The sequence below is a fragment of the Cataglyphis hispanica genome, chromosome 2 (genome assembly GCF_021464435.1).
Source record: "Cataglyphis hispanica isolate Lineage 1 chromosome 2, ULB_Chis1_1.0, whole genome shotgun sequence".
Classification (NCBI taxonomy): domain Eukaryota; kingdom Metazoa; phylum Arthropoda; class Insecta; order Hymenoptera; family Formicidae; genus Cataglyphis; species Cataglyphis hispanica.
The window spans coordinates 7723520-7743841 of record NC_065955.1 but is presented as its reverse complement, the minus strand read 5'-3'; the positions used below and the strand labels follow the sequence as shown (position 1 = coordinate 7743841).

The following is a 20322-nucleotide window of genomic DNA, read 5'->3' as shown; positions in this document are numbered from 1 at the left end:
TACACATCAATCGTTTTTTAATATTTGCAGAGTTAGTTAAAGAATTAATTAAGACACACTTTATGTGCAACTATATAACCGTAATAACAAAATTATTATAGTTTCATTAAAGATTGTAAAAAAAAATTTGATTTAACTTTATATATCTTCAGTGTTTCACGTATTATGGGAAGAGTTAACGGGTTTCGAGAATCGATGCACTGAAACTCCGATACTGCTTGATTGTGTGTCGCCTGCAATTCAACGCGCCGCCGGATACCAGTATCTTTTGACAAGGTATAATATGTATATAGGAAGCACGATCGCGTAAATAAATGTCACGTGTAAACGGAGATACATATATACCGCATCGTGTTGCGTCGCAGTCAACATGGCTTTGAAATTATCTCACAGCCGAGTATACCTATCGCTCTGATGTACCGTTTCGAAGAAGGAAGGTCGGTGCAAAGAGTACTATTGCATCCTGCTCTCCATTTATCATATCAACGTTGCAAACCGTACAAATAACTCATGTAAAAAAATCTGTTAATTCAGCTAAAACTAACTACTAGTCAGATTTTTTTTCGCTGAGCAAAATGGAGAAATGTTGAAACAATTAACCCTATCAACAATAGAAATTCGGAGCAAAAAAAAAGTTCAGAATATTCGTCGTGTTTAATTTATTCAATTCAAACATAGAATTCTACTTCTGAAAGAGGAGTTTATTATATTTTGCAAAAATATCTCGCAGAGAAAAATGTTAATAATATAATTACATTACATAAAGCTTTCTTTCTTTTTTTATATTTTCCTCCTCCTTTGTTAGATTGTATAACTGATACCAATCTTCTCATAAATTAAACTGATATACATAATTAAAACCGCAACTAAATATTTTCTCAGCTTTCTCTCTGAAGATATATAATATCGTCAAGATCTTATGTCTTTTTAGAAATTTCTGGGAGCGACGCAAAACGTGACATTGCGTTAAGATAACGAACTGATAACAAAATAAATGAATAAGATATAAACGAGATAAGATGTTCCACGTTAAAGAAAAATCAATTTTATAATTACGCAGCACACATTTTCCGCGAGTACCATAAATATATACAAAAATTTTTTTTTTAACAAGAATCATTTTGTTTAAAGAAATACTTAAGCTTTTCGATAATCGTTTGGAACAAATAATAGATTAAAAATTACATTTCTTAATTTTGGGACAATTATCGTTATTTACTCAACTGCCGTAAATGATTAAAAAAATATTGGCTATTAATACGAACAAAGCACTTAATAATGCTGACGGTAGTTATCAAAGTCTATAATGATCATAATTATCGAATACAAAGCGGCTTCGATTGTCGGCTGATGATATTCGGACATAGATTACCGGCAAAAGGAGTGCCCAAGAATAAATGTAAACTTGAGATACCAGAAGGCAGGGCTTCAGCCAAGCGTATAGTGATTTCATATGGAACATCGTAAAATGACGCCAACCACTTGCCATCATGCTCTGTTTCATTTAAAAATTTCCTTTCATTCTGTTGAGACATTTTTACTCTGCCCGCGCTTTAGCTCGCCGGTAAAAGTCACGTCCATCGAGTGTCAGGCCGATAATCAGGCGGAACAATAGGTGAACACAACCGTGGATAGACGTAAAAGTATCATAAGCTTCACGGCTAAAATAACTCTATGCAAAAATTATCTTATCATAGAAAAACTTAATTACTTTATCATAAACAACATTTAAAATATTAATATAGTTGTATTTTTTCTTTCACTCCATAATTATTAAATTACATGAAAATTAATCTTACAGTTCTCTGTATTAATATTTGCTTATAAAAGAAATGCAAATAAATCGTAAATAGAACAAATTTAAAGATAACATTCATATCTGAGAAATAAAATAATAAACACTTTTTATAGTTTTCTGACGTTCATATTTCATAGAATGAGGTTCATAGAATCCAAGACTATCAGTACAAATATAAAGAAAATATTACAGAGTTGGACAGGCAGAAAACTATATATAGGCATATTTTAATCTAGGTATGTTGTTTGAAACAAATATGATTAGCAGCTTCGGCGATTCAATCCCGCAATTTAATCCTTTGAATTCACAGCTTCGTTTCTTTGAAAGAATGACGTGCGTCGCCGAGCCCTTCGAGGGCGCGCTTCACGCTCTTCGGCTCTCGCCTAGGACAACGAACCAATTGTTCGTGGGGTAACGAACGTTTGCTTCGTTATGGAACATAATTGTGCCGGTCGCCACGTGCCGGAACGTGCCTTTAAATGCATTGAGAACGCATGCTGACGCGCTGTTAATCCGTATGCAAAAGCGCGAGTCGCGATAATCGATACCGCTGGAGAAAAAACTCGGGCTTTGTTTTGGGAACGTATATAAACTGCAATTCAATAAAATATTCGATAATATTTGGACATAAAAAAAATGCACATAACAATAAGCCCTCGTGTTGAATTTTAAAATAATCAAATCAATCTTCTTTCACATGCAATTTTTTGTTTCTAAGATAAAAAAAATTATAATTATCTCGTAAATCAATCCATGAATGAACAATTTGTGAAAACACCATTTTTTAATTAAATTAATAATATTTTAAGACCATATAACGTGCTAACATGCGCGTGTTATGTCACGCAATTATCATATTTCGAAATTTTTATCGATGTTTTTTATTACTATTGAATTATTATCCGTGATCCAAGATAATACTATTGTTTGCCTGAAAAGAATTTCGAAGAGAATTTTAATCGGAATTTAATCAGAAGAAAACACGTGCGAATGCTGACACGATAAAACGTCAACCTTGAGCGAAGCAACGTCGCGAATAATACTCCTGTTAACTTGCAAACGCGGCGGTAAGATAACGCCCTTCCTTGCTACCATCTTCGGTCAGGTTCGAAGAACCTTCCTTTCGTAACGCTGCTACCAGTTTCTTTTCCCTCACCGATCGGGCCACTTCGGAATTAATGCATGCGCCTTTTCTTAACGCGTGGGAGGACATCTTGCTTAATGATACGGCGAGACTGCACCTTAGACGAAGGCGTATGAACTCTCCATTTTTGTGATGCATGCAAATATATCATTTCCCAGTTGAGGCACGTAACAAACGCGTTAAAGCTAATAAAAATGTTGGAATAAATATAATAAGTATATAGATCTCGTTATAACAATAAATCCTATCCTGTCAAGTAAGGTAATTAGAAACCTAACAATAAGCTATATCTAGATACTTCATATTTTTTAACATTTATAATCGTTTATTTGTTCTTCGTAGATAAGATTGTCTCGATTGAATATCTATAAACGTTGTAAAAGTGAAAGTTTTTTAAATTATATAAAACATTAAACAGGTATATCTATTAAAATATATCTTTATCTATGATGCAAACGTTTCATATTGATTAAAATAAAATTTACAATTCAAAACTGCATAAGAGTATGTACAATAATCGTTGATGCAGTTGCCCTAGAAAAGTGGAAGGTGCAAGAATAGCATGTAATCGTGAAATCAATGTTACTGGTGCTCTACATAGAGCTATTATCTGTACGCTTTACGTCATGGAAATAACATCAGAAAAAATCATGATTACTCTTTAAGATGTTCTAAATTGCTTGATGAAATATCTATTGTTCTATTTAATCATCAAAATTTGTCATAACATGTTTTCAAATTCTTTTACTAGCATATATTTTCAAAATAAAAAAAACTTTTTAATAGTTATGTAGAACAAATGTTCTACATGTCAAGGAATGAAAAATGAGATAAAAAGATTTTAAATTCACTCAAATTTTTTAAATATTTAAATATTTATAAGTTTTCAAATATTTATAAAATTAACAAAATGTATAAATTATTTTAGTACAAAATTTTATGATCATAAAATTACATTACATTTTTTCATCATACAAATAATATAAATTAAATAAAATCTTTTTCTTCGTTTTTTTTTGTGTATTAATAGAAGTGCACGCAACACGTGAGATTATACAATAAAATTATGTTTTTCTTCGTATTTTGCAAACTCTTGGTCAGACATACATATGTATCTCCGTTAAAGTCGCAATATATTATTCATTAGATGGAAAAGTTTAATAGCGGCAACCAAAGTACTTTTCAAGAGCGGATGTCCAGGGAAATACCGCATTGACGTGCGACCTGGTGGCCTGGTCCTGCCAGGTACGTATCCACACGTTCCCCCTCTATTACTTTCCGTGTGCAATCTCGTGCGTTTGTTGACTTCGTCGTGCTCACACGAGCATAGTCGCATGCTCATCGTCGCACCGGCGCACAGTTCTACCTGCGATCGATAGTCTACAAGAGAGCCGAAACGATTCCCGCCACCGTGACGATATATATGCTGACAACGTGACATCATCCGGCGAAATAATCCTTATCGCAAAATGAAACGGTATCGCAGGATCTCTCATTGCCAGCGAAAGAAGGACAAGGATACGTCATCGAGAAGAGAGAAATTCATTCGATGTTTATCGGACGACGCGTTTCTGGAGATGACAATTTTGCAATTTAATATGCGAAAGATAATCGAGAAAAATCACACGACAAGCCATAGCTTCAATTAATACAAGCATAATTAAAATTGTGATATATAAATAATGATAAATAAATATAACCACATGCATATTTAATGCACTTATCTGTAATTTTTTTGAAAGAGGTTGAAGATGAAAATTAGAATCGCTGAGATATTTCGATTTAAGAGAAACAGGTTTAAAAAAGCTGATATCAGGACACGGTTTCCAGACAGGAGAAATGTGTGTGTACCGGCGATACGCGACGACATGCGAGTCATTCGAGATCAAGGTCGTCAGGACCGCAAAGTTTCTGCGACTCTGAATAAAAACTTAATATTTAAATTCGAGGAAAAGAATTTAAAAAAATAAAGATTGCAAAGAGATGTCTCTTGAAGAGAACTGTATCGCCTTGAAGACTTAAAGTATTTATTCTCAGAGCTTAATAACAAGCGAAGAATGTACAAGGACATTCAAAATCGGATCTATTGACAACTGCATTAGACGATAGATAAGATCATTATTCCACTCGACAATTCGTGAATCTCATTTCATCGGGATTGAATTCCGAGAAGGTTGATTGCATACTATGCGGAGAGTGCGGATTAAGGATGACCTCAGACTCTACGAGTTAGTACGAAACTATATGTCTTGTATTGATGCACAATGAAGAAAATGTGTAATTAGCAATGCGATTTTCAATTAAAGCAGTATTCCAATAGTTATTGATTTAGTTATAATAATCACATAGTAAATTGTGTTTTCATATATAATTTTATATATAATTTCTTTCTAATGTAATTTATGTTATATTTTATAATTTGTTATTTTGGAATATATTTTGAGGCGTTTTTAATTTAAACAAAATATATTTCATTTATTATAAAGTATTGTAAATAATTGTATAATGTTTTAATGTCTTTTTAAAAGGAAACAAGTATAAATTTTTTTGAAATTAAAATATTTGTAATACGATAGCTAAAATATCACGTATTCGCGAGATGGAAGATATATATATATATATATATATATATATATGTACATAAAATGAATATAAAAAGTATATTAATATATAATAAATATGAATATATTTAACTTTAGAATCAAATATTAAATTAATATCAATTACTACAATTATTTAATTTTAATCGAATAAATTAAAAATCATTCATTCATATTTATTTTATAAATATTTTTATAATATAAATTTTGCGTTTATGTATAGAAATATAATTTATGAAAAGAGTACATACATACATACATACACAACACACACACACACACACACACACACACACACACAGAGAGAGAGAGAGAGAGAGAAAGAAAACACGTCATGCTAAAATTAAAATCAGATTATTGATACGGCATAATCATAATGAGTCTTACATTCGTATTCTTAGCAAAATAAATCAATGCTCTATTATGTGATTTATTTTTAAACTTGTTTTCATTTAGTATAATTGCTTTATACAAATCAATCATTTTCAAGTTTCCAGTTTATGAGTAATTTGCCTTTTTAATAAACGCGTTCAAACGATTGCATTAATTGATCGTGATGTATTGTTTGAAATAATTAATAAAAATATTCATTGTACATATCGCAAGAATATTGTAAAATAGAAGAATGCTATGTGATTAGATTATGTGATTATGGAAAATAATATAATAAATTATTAAATTATGAAAATTATATATATATATATATATATATATATATATATATATATATATATAATAGGTATACGATATTTGATCCTGCGTGATCTCGGTTTCTTTAAGGATAAGCATCCACATACGGTCAAGAAACAGTTACATTTTTGTACCGCACAGTGCACAGTCACGAAATTGGCTTGTTACCGGAAACGATAATTACCGCAACGAGTGAGACAGTCTACAATTGTAGAAATAGACGCGGGAGAGAATTTTTTGCGTGATTCTGTTATAGTTAAATAAATAAAAGTTTGCGAAAAAAGACGAGCTAGAGAATATCAAGAGCCATTGCATCATTAGACAAACATATGTATCGCAAAAAAAATGTGATATCTTTCATGGGGATTGTTAAACTTGTCTCATCAATTCGTCACAATTGTTTTTCCTGATAAACTTTCTGTTATCAGAAAAAATCAAAGAGAAGATGGAAAATTCTCGAGTTTATAAGAGCTTTCTCTTACGTAAACACGTTCCCAGAGTTCAATCGAGCGGTACGATCAATAATCGTCGGCAAGAAAAATTAAAATTTAAGTTTAATACGACGTACAAGGTGTTTGATTTATTAAGAGGATATACATACACACACACACATATATATATATATATATATATGTTGCAAGTTTTTCATGTGAATTCAGTTTTTTTTAGAAAAAGCTTAATTTTTTTATAATATAAAGCGCCGAATCTCTTTGCAGGCCGGCATTTTAGAAAAAAAACTAAATTTGAAAAAATCTGTAGTATATATAACGCACATTTCTTCATATATTACTAAAAATGTATTATTTTTCCTCTTTCTAAATTTTATATATATATTACACATATTATATAATACAAAAAAAAACACAAAAAGCATTTATAAATTCAGAAAAAAATAAACAGAGCATAAATGAGAATTGAACTAAATAAATGTGATTAAAAGTCGCAATAACTAAAATCTTATGAAGTACATTCTGACCATCTCGCAACGAATAAGAGAAAAAAGAATCAGTTTATCATTTTTTTGACACAACTTTACGAAAAAAAAAAATTGCCTTAAATAGAGAGAAATTTATGTCGCAATAAAAACCGTAACTTATCCGTTAACATTTTTGTCGAAGAAGGACATGCAGAAATCGCCGATATGTTTCTCAGACGTAAAGCCGTATAACCGGCTAGATAATCTTGATAAGAACCAATCTCGCGCGTGACTGAGGTGTAAGTAAATCTTACGTACACGCGCGCGTAATGTCATCGATCATATCGTTTCGATACGCACGCGAGATTCAAGACTCGCGCGAGAGGAACGAGACGGGAAGTCAGATACCTGTCGGCGCAGGGCGCGTTCATACCGGAATCGATAACGGCGAGGAGGACAGCGCGCCGTGGGGAGGCCAGGATGCAATCCCGACGACGATGATGCATGTCGTAGGTAAATGGGTCGCGCGACGTAAAACACACGCGCGCAAGCGCGTGCGTGTGCCACGGATCGGCATCGCAATTTCGACTTTTGCGAAATCGCAGAGATTCCCCGTGACCAGTTTCTGCCGGTATCTTCTCGAGTCTTCGGTGCTATCGCAGCTGTTGCTTTGTCGTCTCTCTCTCTCTCTCTCTCTCTCTCTCTGCTTCTGTCGGAATTGCTACTTATCTTGCAACTCACCTGCGTGCACCTGTGCGCCTGACAGCGCTGTTCTCCGGAAGCGGCGTCCAGAATCCGCGGGCGCGAAAAGCGATGTGGTCTGTGACACACTCGCGGCCTTGATCAAACCGCGTGCGTAAGAAAGGGAAGGTGGGAAGGGAAGGTGTGGATAGGGAACAAGGGCAAAAGGAGAGAAATGGGGAGAGGAACGAGAAAGAGCGATGCGCGAGAAGAAAGAAATGGAACCGAGAGGGATAGACAGCGGCGGAGAAAGAGACGAGGTCTCGTATCGCGTGGGATCGAAATGAGCGGGACAGAATTTATCTCTCGAAGAATGAATTCCTTCTAATCTAAGACGATTGCGAATCTCTCGTGTCACGGGGAGGAAGATGCGACGAGAGCTCGAGGAGAGCACACGGCACGCGCGCGGCTCTCTATCGCGGCGGCATTTTCACTGAGGAAACGGCGACGAGGAACGAGAGAGAGAGCTCTTTGCGGCGAGACCCCCCCCTGAGTCGACGGAACCCCGTTTTCGTAAACGCTCACGGACTCTGCGCGTATCGGGAACGACCGGAGCGGGGTACGCATGCGCCTCCATTCACGATGGGTGCACGCGGGCGCGCCGTCTCTTATCAGCGGTAAACGTCACGTCGGTGCGGGGGCGCATTTAATTCCCCTCTACTACCTTCTTGCGCGTGAAAGAGAAATACGTGGAATTTTGAGGATGTTTAAAGAAAGGAGAATGAGAGTGAAACAAGAGCGGAGCCGGTTTCTGAAATTTATGTTATAAAGTGTTAATTGATTCATGTAAGAACAATAAATTAAAAAAAAAAGAGATTAATTAATTTTATTAGAAAGAGAGAAAGAAAGAGAGACAGAGAGAGAGAGAGAGAGAGAGAGGGAGAGAGGAGGGAAGAAGAGAGATGTTTGAAAATATTTGAAGAAGAAATGTAAATGAAACGTGAATATAGTTAATTCAGTTTAAAAGAGATGTTAATTTTTATATAAATAAATTCTTTCGATCAATATTAAGTTTAAATATCAAAAATCTATTTTCTCAATTTTTTTACGCTACATTTTTAACATATAAAAAAAAAATTCAGGAATTAAAGTAAAGATGTGAAAGAAATTGGTCATTTAGTAATGAAAGTTACAGTTAAAAAATTTAACGTTAAATAGATGATTCTATTTCTTTTCTTTCTTTCTTAATTTATAGAGATTTCTTTTTTAAATTCTTTTAATTATATTTTTCTCTTAAAATATATACTATTATAGAATAATTATTAAAATTGAATGTCATTACTTTATCTTTTCTACCATAAATAAGTAAGAATTAAATTAATACCATAAATAATTAATATCATAAAAAAAAGAAAGAGATATTTCAGATATAAATATATATAATGTGTGCTCTTTTATATTATATTCTTGCCATCTCTTTTTAAGGAAAGATATTACAAATCTTCTCTTATCAGTTTACTCTATTCTCGAGAAGCGGATCTACCGACGGCTATTTGATTCTCTTATCTTTACACATCTCTACGTTCACTGCAGAAAAAAATGATGTAGTTTTAGTGCAACAGAGAGAAAGAGAGAGAAAGAATTCGAAAAGGAAACGTTTATAAAATTCCGCTGATGCAGATTTTAAACTCGCTAGACAGGTTTACCCTAAAATTTTTTTCTCTCGCAAATAATGTGAACGATTTATAGTAAAGAATTAATTAAATTTTTACTAATTTGTAATTTTGGAAAAAAAATATCTTATTGTATGCATACATAATCGCGAATGAAATAGTTTTTTATTAATTTTGCATATGTTATGGATTACACTCTAAATGAATATATTATAAATTATCTTTGCCAAATTATCCTAGCCGTTTTCGTTTATCGCTTTAAAAACGCAATGGATGCTTAGCGAAAATAGATGTACTCTTTAAATTGGATCAGGCACAGGAATTTGCGGCATACGACCTTCCATCATATCGCTCAATAGTACACTGATCTCCTGAGAAGAAATTATCGATTTAGTTTACGTTATCTATTTAGTTTATAATCCTTAAAACTAATATTAATGTTTTAATTATGTCTTTTTTAAATAAACATTATTAATTATAAAACAATCATGATTGATAAGATATACACCTCTTCCCGCTGCATTCTCAGTCTATCGATAATGGGCTCATTAAAATTAGGATCATTGCTGGGATCCTCCAAAGTGCTTTCGTCGTTCCTCGATACTTGCGGTATGCGGGAGATGTAGATCTGTTTGATGGTGTCTAAAATTGCCGATGGTCTCGTTTGAGGGAACTGCAAATCGATTCGTCCGAAGGAATCCGCACCCGCTGGTATCATTAATGGCTTTTCATAATCTGTGCACTTTTCCTCCCTTGCGATTTAATCAATTTAAACGAATAGTAAACGTTAAAATTCGCTAGAAAGTGCATAGTATTTATAAATATTAAAGACTTACGTAAGTGAAGAACCGAATCCGTAGTGAGATAATAGATCTTTAAGTCGTCGCACAAGAAATTTATCTTTAGACGAATAATAATAAAGACTTGCACCTAGATTGTGAGCTATCGCTCTCAGTATCTTACCAATAAATTCTTTTTTATCCGAGTCAAATTCCTGTTGTAATTATCAACATAAAAATTATTATAAATTTATTTAACTATCAAAAATATGTTACGAGATATATGCTAATTTCATTGAAAAAATTTAGAATTTATTAAAAAATTAGCTTTGATAATTTATATATGTATATACATATTCTTGAAATTAATCAAAAAACTTAAATTTTCAATATTAATTAATTGTATAACATTTTTGTGGTATCTTCGAATTAAATTTAGTAGCATTTTTTTATTTTATCTATCATATCTGTGATAAAAAAAAATGCGATTTTTAATATAAAAATCTAGAATTAGGATTAGCAGATATTGAATGTAGAAAAAGAAGAAATATGTATATAAAATACCTTGAATTCATCATATCGTCCACCTAAGATACACATCTGCAAAGGGAACAGATCAATTCCGCGTTCTATATCTTTTTTCATATTTGCTATTCTTTTTTCCTGTAATTTTTTAATTGTATCGGAATCATAACTCATTTTCAAACCGTTTCGTAGTATAGAAAGAGTTTCTTCGAAAGAAGTCCATAATTCTTCTGGTCGCGATAAATCCAGCATTATTAATATCACAGTATGATGAGGAGAATGTGTTAATGTAGATCCGGTCATTGCGACGGATACTAAAGAAGAAGCCAAGTGACCCACTTCCCACACGTGCACTATATTTTTCACCTGCATACACGCGCATACATACAGTGTGGTATATTATTTATATATTTAAGAATTTAATAATGGATTAGCAGGAGGCATTTTTGATAAAAATATAAATTTTTAAGTTTTAATTATAAATATATTGAAAAAGCTGTAAATAATTGTTATGTAAATAAATTAATTTTGTGAAATTTGTGTGTGTATGTATGTATGATGTATGTAACCAGAAAAACAAGAGAAAGATAAATGAATGTAATTAACACGTATATCACTTACTAAACTTTTCACAGTTTTACGACCAAACGAATAATCCATTGCTATAGTCGGTTTTGGTCTTTCATCTTTTTCAAGAAATCGATATATCATTGTTGTTTTACCCTAGAAACGCAACTAAATATGCAAAATACGTCGCGATGCGATGCATAATACTTCCCTAATATTATCACTTACAATTCCCTTACTGCCAAGGATAATAATGGATCGTTCGTGAGTTTCATTTGGATCAGTCTTGCGTCTATTTTCTTCCTCTATAGCAAGTCGTAATGCGGTTTCTCGCATAGATTCCTCACTATAAAATCAACTTTACTATAAGTTATACTGCTATGTCAAAAATATATGATAACAAGTATAACAAGTAGTAGGAATATCGTACATTTATTATGTTATATATATATCTGTACTAAAAGATCATGTATAGATTTTTTTCGAATTTCTTATTTGTGAATTATTACTGTAAAATTACTAATATGTTAAATAAAAAAAAAACATTTTTATAAAGATTTTCTTAGATTAATGGTTTGATATAATCATTTAATTTAATAATATATTATAATAATACATGTTTCTTTAATATATATAATACAAAAAAGGGCTAACGAATTAAATATATACAGAATAAATTAATCACCGATTTTCTGCTGACATTGTTTTTAAAATAGTGAAGGATGATACTACAAATTGTAGTTGTATTCGCACAATTCCATGTTTCTTTAGGTTATGAACATGTTTTACTTTTCGTTACTATAGAGATAGGTGAGCGATCATTTAGTGTACTATTCTTGCATGATGTAAATTTGTATTTTTATTATTGCAGATGTGAATAATCGGTATGTATATGTATATACATATAGTGTGCAATAGAGCACAGTATTCGATGTTTAGAAATAATAAATAATTAATTTCTATATTATTTTACAATGTCTTCTACAATCCAGTCTTAATTTACAGAGTTTAGTAGGCATTAGAATTTATTTCCATTTAAATAATGTGTTATATTATTCTATCTTTTAACTGTCGCAGTGTTATTAATCTTTTGTGTTCTTTAATGTTTATAATACATTATGCAAGAGAGTACAAAGTATAACAATTTACATCTTTAATCGCTTTTCTACGTAACGCCTTCGTATGCGCGATGATCTAATGCGAGGTCATCAGTCTTAGTAAAGAAATATCCATGAGGAGATATATCTTTTATGATAATCAACTCTGACTACTTTCATTTTATTTTGATTTCTCGATAAGATAAAGAATATATGTTTTCAGGATTTTACAATATTTATTTTTGCTGGATTATAATCTTCTCGCATAGTCCTCTAAATTTATGAATCTGTTATAAATTAGATTGATTACTTTTTGTATATTTTCTCTTACATTATATACAACTTTTAGACTAGAAGAAGTCAGGAATGTAATGTACATTACAATTGGTAATAAAACTCCACATTTTTTAAATCAGTACATATTCGAAAGGATTTTTTTAGAATATCAAACAAAAAATATTTCATAATTACGAACACATTGTCTTTCATATGTAGGTATTGTAGTATATTATTTGTTATGTAAGAGTTGCGATATTACAAATTATGAAGAATATTAATATTAAGTAATAAGCGTTTTTTTCTGAAGAATTTAAAATGACGAGCATTCACTTTTTTATATTTTTTTTAAACGCGCACCATACATTTTTATAATATTGATTATAATTAACGCAAGAATTACATAATAAACATATAACAATTAAAGCAGTCATATTCATCTTTCAAATTTTTTTTTAAATTTAAAAAAAATTTAATTTAAATTTGTTTTAAATTTAAATTTAAATTTTTTCTATATACATTGTAGTCTGTACAATTTGTTTCAATCTAATTATTGTTGAAATTCTTGTTACGAAAAAATATCTTTTAAAAAAACGACTTGGACTAATAATTTTGGAAATATAAGCTGCGTGTATACGAAATACAATATCGTACAAAAAACTTACAAATTGCTATGCTTGGTTTTGCTAGACATCATAATACAACGAAATGCCTATAAAGAATAATACTAAATTGCATGAAAATAAATACTGTTTCTCTCTGCCATTTTTTCATCTACGACACATATATATTTGTTCCAGAAAATAAAATTTCTATAAATATATATGTCTACAATAATGTATATATATATTATAGTAATTTCTTGAACACTATGGTCGGTAAAAATATTTGGGAGAGGCGTATGACATGATTACACGTAACCACAAAATTATAATATTAGATATGAAAACAGTAAGTGTATGATGTAAGTTGCTCATTAAAAAAGAAATTATATTGTCGGGATTATAATAGGAAATAAGTTATGATTATATCATTTATATGTGAAAAATTCACTTTTTAATATTAAATATTCTATTTTATAGAAACATTATGTTTGTTATTTTCCTTACATCAAATTAACGAAACTGTATCGCGTTTTTTTCAGCACATATGTATCATGATATTTAGCATCAATTATTTAAAGTACTCACGATGTTACGAATCATAAATTCAATGCAAGTAATATCTTTATAAAATCTCTCAGGCAATCGGTGAACGTCGATACCATATGTTTCATGCTTTTCAGATATAACGAGTGATACAAGGAAGACGAACGTGTGTCACAGAGATTAGTCACCTTTTTCTATAATATTTCATTGCTTCTATAATGCAGTATATCACGCGCTCTGCATGTTATCTAGTCCATATGTCACTCATCCAATCATCGTTTAATTCTTCGCTCGGTAGAACTTTCAATTTTCTCAAGGCTTCGAGATAAAATGTGAGTTCCGACGTGACCACACCATGCTGCGGGCCACCATTGTTCACTATATTCATTTTAACCAATTGCTCCCTAAGTTTCTCCTTGAATGATGAATTTACCGTGCGATAAAGAGATTGTACTTCGACAGTAGGCAAAATTCCAGAGACGGCTTCGTGAAGTTTCATTAGATAACTATGTTAGCAAAAAAGATGTATACATTTTAGAAGAAGCATATATATATATATATATATATATATATATATATATATATATATATTAAAAATCATATAATTGAATATATCGAGACATTTACCTAGAAATATTTCTGAAAGATCTGGATGGCACTGGAGGTCTTGCTGTCCATTTGGATATTTGTCCACCCAGCAAATTATCTACGATAGTGAGAATTTTTCCTTCAATCTCACGTACATGCGCGCGAATATCCCTTTCAACGCTATCTAATAAAGCTACCCCTCCACTTATACCAGATGTGCCAAATCCTCGACTAGGATTTTGTTCTGTGAGGGCTATATATTAAAATATGTATTGAGGATAGATATTCTCTGTTCCTTTCTTTCGTGTATTTATTTGAAGCTGCTTTTGATTTGATAAAAAATATTTGATATATTTTATATCACACATACACGACGTGGACTTACCTTGGAAATGCGTCTTGACAAAGGGCATGAGCCACAATATAAGCTTAAGACTTCGCGCCGCCAATACAAGAATCGTACTTGTAATGGTTTTTAAGCCTGCGACTTGCATTGCACCCGCACCCAGAACTAGTTGACAACATCGAGAATTATAATGTCTTAATAATTCGGCTAATTGTCTTCCTATGGTACCAGATAAGGCGACCAATTCACTACCGGTCCTAAGAAGAGATTGTACGTCATACTATGCAAAATTTACAAACAGACACTGTCTTTACCTGCAGTATTCGTGTATCATCTGTACAAGCATCAGAGCAGTACCAACAACGGCAAATTTTTCATCGCCGACCATAATAAAATTTTCTACGCTCTCATTTCTCGTGCCATCCTCGCGCGTAAACATTTTAAGCGGAAAACACTTGTTCTTGTATACATATGTCACTAACGATTGAAATTCTAACGGCACGTCAGCTTGTTTCCACCTTTCGGATTCCAATAGCAGCGTTAATTTAGTTTTACGTTCATTATGAAAACGTTGTACAAATTTACTCGCTTGTGCCTATAAAAAAAGATCGTCACGGATCATATGGCAGAGTTAGTTTACTTGACAGCGCTTAAGATCAATTTTGTACGAATATTATGTGTGACGTACACTTAAATAATAATTACCTTAAATGCCGATCGTAACGCAGTACACTGTTTGCCACAAAGTTTCTCGCAAGCGTGCGTGAATTCTTCTACCATATTGGCCAGCTGACAAACCTGAGCGGTTGTTGCTTTCTCGCTCAACCAAGAGCCCTTATCGTTCCACGCTTGACATTCTTTATTCTCTTCTAATTTATTCTGCGAGTTATCAGCGATAATCTTGTCGTTGTGAACTTTATCTTTCTCGTTTGTTCCCGCCGAAAGTAGATTGCCCATTCGCTCGTGGCAATAATCACATACAGAGATAATCATATCAGTGAGCTTGTTAATTACTCGCGTATGCTCTTCTTGAGTAAGTAATCGATCAAGTACTGATTCATCAAATGAGCCATCGCATAAACGTTCAGCTGACAAGTCCGCTGTATCTCTCATCACATCATGAACTGCCTAATAAGAATATTTACACAATTTTTATATATATAAGTCGTTCTCTAACACTAGTCGTTTTCTAACTTGAAAAAAATAATGATCGTTACAATCTCAAAATCATAATATTTGGTGTTGTTTAATTTTTATAATTGTATATTTTACAGCATAAGAGAGAGTGTAAGTAAAACAAAATCTTATATTTAAAATTAATTAAAAAAATTTCTTTAATGTTATAAATAATGTAACGTAATAAGAATACGAGTTACAACTTATCCAGATTGTAATATACCTTAACTCGTAATAGAAGTGATGTAAAAGATTGTATAGTATTGTGGAGCAAAGTTAATCTTTCCGTCAAAGAGAGACCCCCGATTTCAAGAGCTGCCGCTTGCTGATCGCTACAACAGTCGCTCGCTGCCAAAGCCTCTATCACCCGTTGCTTCGTTAAGGCTCTTATAGTGGTCACAGCTTCCTCTTTGTACGTATCCACAAATTGAAAATGTTTCTGACGTAGTAGACCAGAAATGATGGAAACCAGTTTATCCTGTTCGTTGAGGTACAAATGATCTCACTGGGAAGAGATGTATGAAGGTTTGTTTGCTACGAACTAGGGATAGATTGCAATACGAAAACTTGTGCAAGTACTTACACCGTCTAAAACGGTATTCTCGCCACCCAATGGTCTATTGAGATCCGCAGTCGCGTATCTTTGAAATTCAGTCGTCAGCATCTTGTCCACGAGTTTCTCCATTTCAGTTAATTGAGAACTTAAATGTCTAAATCAAATAAATATACAACAATTACGTATGTAACGTTTTGATAATTCATTAATTATTCATTAAAGAAGATTACGCGGCCATACAACAGGTAATGAAAAATAATCTTTTCGGAATTTCTGCATGTTTACCTAAAGCTATGTATTCCGTTTAATTCCTGCAAGAGAATTTCTTGCGTCGTGGAAATAAGATCTAATGCCGCTACGTAATCTGGCGTAGATAGCAGTAATTGTATCATAGGTTGGCTTTGATGCACGGTTGCCATAAGTTTTAATTTTTCTTGTACCAATAATCTGTTAGATCTACCACGTTCTAGGCTATATATAAAGAACAAGAAAATATTGTGTATAATATTTACATTGATGCAATTAAATATATTATTGTTACATCCGCGCAAAATATCCTAAACAAGTTGTTATATAATTTTTATATTTTTTTAAGATATACTCTTTAATATATACTCGTTTAAGGAATTTTTAAAATAAATGGCTCATATGCTGTGCATATACTCACCGTAAAATTTCCAGAGAATTCTTGACTAGATACTTATCGACTTGATGAATATTCTTCCTAAGAGCTTTCAAAACCGTAATAGTTTGAGTGAGCTGTTCCATAAGCGCGTCATGAGATGTCATTGCATGGAAAAAGGCTTGAGATTTTGAAGCGACTTGCTCCGCTATTCGGACTTCCACAATATCCAGATAGTGACTAAGCTGTTATAAAATATTGCATGTAATTTAAATTATTCTCTTGGTAATTAATCTTGGTAATTAATCTTGGTAATTAATTTTTACGTATATATTTATAAAATTATTATTTTTATAATTTGATAAAATATTTAAATTGACAGATATAGTAAAGTCTATTCTTCTTCCGTTTATAACCATACCTTTTCTTGCATCTGCTTGACGTGCAAAACAATATTGCATTCCTCGCTTAAAAGACCGTTTTTCGCAAACGGAAATACTGCATCAAAATTATCTTTTTGTGAAAGATCTAAATTCGGTATTAAAAAGATCTTTGGAATACTAGCTAAATCAAATTGCAGCCGATCTAAAGTAAAAGAAAAATATGTTACAGTTCTTATAATATTTAAAAAAAGTTATACTATATTTTGTGAAATAATAAAGAGAAAAATCAGATAGGTATAAGTTTGCGTAACTGATCACTATATAAATCGAGATATATACAAAGTTAAATCTAATATTGAAGCTTAAGAGATTTTGGCGAATTAAACTTGTATGTAATTACATAAAAAAAATTTTGTTAATTGAATTTAAACAAATTTTATTTTTTAATAAAAAGATGTTACACTTTTTATAATAAAAATAGAATATTATTTAATTATTAAAATATTTATTCTAAAAAAAAAAAATAAAACGCATTGTGCTGAGAGAAATAAAGAATTTTAACTATTTGTTTATGAGAAATAGGATTTTAATTAATTTTTTGCATAAAAAGGCTAATTTACTCTTATAAATACTTTTCAAATTTATCTCCATTATTCTTTTTTTTAAGTATTTCCTTTATGTATAATATATAAAACATTAAAGACCCTTACCCAATGATTTCACCTTCCTAAGATTCGGAAAATTTTGGAGTAATTCATTCGGAGTAGCCGGCCTATTTGAGCTCGAGTTCATACGCGAATGTTTTCGATATCTCTGAAAGAATAAATGTAAAATATAGATTTTTCTATTGTTTACACATAGAATAAAAACATGTTGTAACTTATTAAACATAATATTCATTAAAGAACTTGTTTGCTTATTGTAAGCTTAGTGTAAGCATATTCATTACCCTAGCAATTTTTTTTAAATATGTCTCGAAATGTTGCATTGTGATCTCAGGAAGGTAAGGACTCTTTGGAATGTCTACTTTTTCCACAAATCCATCTCCCCAGGTACGAGTTAAAAGATTACTCTGCTTTCCCTTGAACGGATCATTTAAGACAGCAGGTAAATTTTGCGCAGCAGAATAGACGGTCCATGACGAGCCAATCTCGGATAATTGGCCGTTGCTTTTTCGTTGCTGTTGCATAACTGCGTGCTTAGTGGCATGTGCTATATAATCCTTATCAGAGACACCTTCCACCGGAAGACTAGTGCATACCTCATTATAGCCATAGAGACACACAAAAGATCCACCTTCTCTGGAACAATGTTGATCTCTCAAGTGCCTAGAATAAATTATAAAATAAAACATTATCATATACGTATAATTAAGTATAATTAAGTATAATTATGATAGGCGTATTTTTTCAAATACTATTAAAGTGATGCACGAGTATGCGTTTTCTGGAGTATAATCAGCCGTTACATTAAAAGCTTATACAATTTTAAAGTGTGACTTTAAATTATTGATGAATTATGAAAAAAAAATTGCAAAATGTATTGTCGTGTTAGCAAAACGGAGCAGACGTGAGTGACAGACGTTAGACAGATGGACCCACCTAACGAAGTCTTGTATTTGCTTGAATGTCTGGTTGGTGCAATGCTCGCACACGAAAACCATGGGTACCGAGTCGGATCCTCTTGCAATTTTTGCCATTGCCCGTATGTCACTTCAGCTCACCATCGTGATGTCGAGAGGCGCGTTTCGGAGCATTGCTTAGCCGGAGAGATTCTCAGTCTGATTCTCCTCACACGCACGACCACTTTTAGCACGTACACGTCCCCACTTACAAATACACACGTTTTACGATACGTACACGTTGGCCAACTCAAAAACGAGACAGCCGGCTTAGGGAAGGTTACTAATAATATTCCCCTCACATGTGATCTCTCTCTCTCTCTCTCTCTTTCTCTCTCTCTCTCAACCCTCCGATAAAATTTTTATTATTTGTAAACAGAGTATGCAAATCATGTTAATGATTATGCGTCATTGTTTTCAATGCGCCGCGCATTTCTGATGACTCATAATTCGTATTTATCGGAGCACGAGTTATTACTTTCTCGAGGACATTGTGAACGCGTCCCCAGCGTCACGCGTCACGCGCAAGACTGAATCGAACTATCGAACATCGAACTAACAATGAAACGTACTATTACAGTCTTCTTCAGATGGCGTGTTGGTGAATGGAAGAATTTGCTGTCATTTTTCCTTCTATGTTATGCCGATTTTCCTTGTCTACAGATCGTCGCAAAAAACATTGACCTTCTTGGAATATATCGACTCCAGACTTGGCTCCAGATTGCAATTATATCTACAATCATTGACAATAGATAAAATTGATTCGTATACAAACTCTAATTTAAAGATTTAATATATTGTGTATATTATAAATTATAACATACAACATATGATTGATTCAACAATAATATATGCAAACACTCATTCAAATGCTGAAGCAAAAACAAATATTGAATTAGATTATACAATCCTAAAAAAATATATAGAATTGACATTCTTATGATAAAAATAAGTAACAGCTTTAATATTTTTTAACTATATTTAAGAAATCATTAATTTTAAAAAATAAATTTTTGATTTTATTTATATTTTAACAGTTTAAATAAAATAACTAAAATATTAAGTTATGTACTATTATATTTTAATTTTTATTATTTATATGTAAATTTTTATAGCAAAAAATTTGTTTTTTATTA

General features: G+C 32.0%; 3 protein-coding genes across 4 annotated transcripts in view; all 3 read right to left on the bottom strand.

Annotated features, from left to right (window-relative positions):
* Positions 1 to 8632, bottom strand: part of LOC126858758 (protein numb) — a 63037-nt gene extending 54405 nt beyond the window's left edge. The window contains exon 1 of the mRNA XM_050609296.1: positions 7890 to 8632. The gene's annotated coding sequence lies outside the window, so the exon portion shown is untranslated. The remainder of the gene's footprint in view (positions 1 to 7889) is intronic.
* A 1016-nt stretch (positions 8633 to 9648) lies between these two features.
* On the bottom strand, positions 9649 to 14219 carry LOC126858780 (cytoplasmic dynein 2 light intermediate chain 1). 2 transcript variants are annotated; one of them, XM_050609352.1, is made up of 7 exons: positions 14083 to 14219; positions 11602 to 11719; positions 11428 to 11529; positions 10846 to 11172; positions 10339 to 10496; positions 10011 to 10254; positions 9649 to 9873 (listed from the first exon to the last, which is right to left on the bottom strand). In XM_050609352.1, exons 1-7 carry the CDS (start codon positions 14100 to 14102, stop codon positions 9802 to 9804), a joined length of 1041 nt encoding a protein of 346 aa, XP_050465309.1. In that variant the 5' UTR covers positions 14103 to 14219; the 3' UTR covers positions 9649 to 9801. The 2 variants fall into 2 exon arrangements, with proteins under 2 accessions (XP_050465309.1, XP_050465310.1); XM_050609353.1 differs by lacking the exon at positions 14083 to 14219 and adding an exon at positions 12059 to 12305.
* LOC126858751 (vacuolar protein sorting-associated protein 54) lies at positions 12453 to 19703 on the bottom strand. The gene is made up of 13 exons (XM_050609271.1): positions 19167 to 19703; positions 18515 to 18893; positions 18276 to 18378; positions 17604 to 17767; positions 17228 to 17427; positions 16846 to 17031; positions 16588 to 16714; positions 16228 to 16482; positions 15534 to 15956; positions 15143 to 15423; positions 14868 to 15085; positions 14522 to 14735; positions 12453 to 14400 (listed from the first exon to the last, which is right to left on the bottom strand). The coding sequence occupies exons 1-13, from the start codon at positions 19262 to 19264 to the stop codon at positions 14139 to 14141; spliced, it is 2910 nt and encodes a 969-aa protein (XP_050465228.1). The 5' UTR covers positions 19265 to 19703; the 3' UTR covers positions 12453 to 14138.
* Between the last annotated feature and the right edge of the window lie 619 nt (positions 19704 to 20322).

Excerpts from the sequence above, each read along its gene's own strand:
- LOC126858780 (XM_050609352.1), bottom strand. The coding sequence starts at position 14,102 with ATGAAATATTATAGAAAAAG. Across the intron at positions 11,530-11,601 it reads TCCTTGGCAGTAAGGGAATT|GGTAAAACAACAATGATATA; the intron begins GTAAGTGATAAT and ends TTGCGTTTCTAG. Across the intron at positions 10,497-10,845 it reads GACGATATGATGAATTCAAG|GAATTTGACTCGGATAAAAA; the intron begins GTATTTTATATA and ends TAATTACAACAG.
- LOC126858751 (XM_050609271.1), bottom strand. The coding sequence starts at position 19,264 with ATGGCAAAAATTGCAAGAGGATCCGACTCGGTACCCATGGTTTTCGTG. Across the intron at positions 17,768-18,275 it reads TAGGAAGGTGAAATCATTGG|ATCGGCTGCAATTTGATTTA; the intron begins GTAAGGGTCTTT and ends CTTTTACTTTAG. Across the intron at positions 17,032-17,227 it reads AATTCTCTGGAAATTTTACG|CCTAGAACGTGGTAGATCTA; the intron begins GTGAGTATATGC and ends CTTTATATATAG.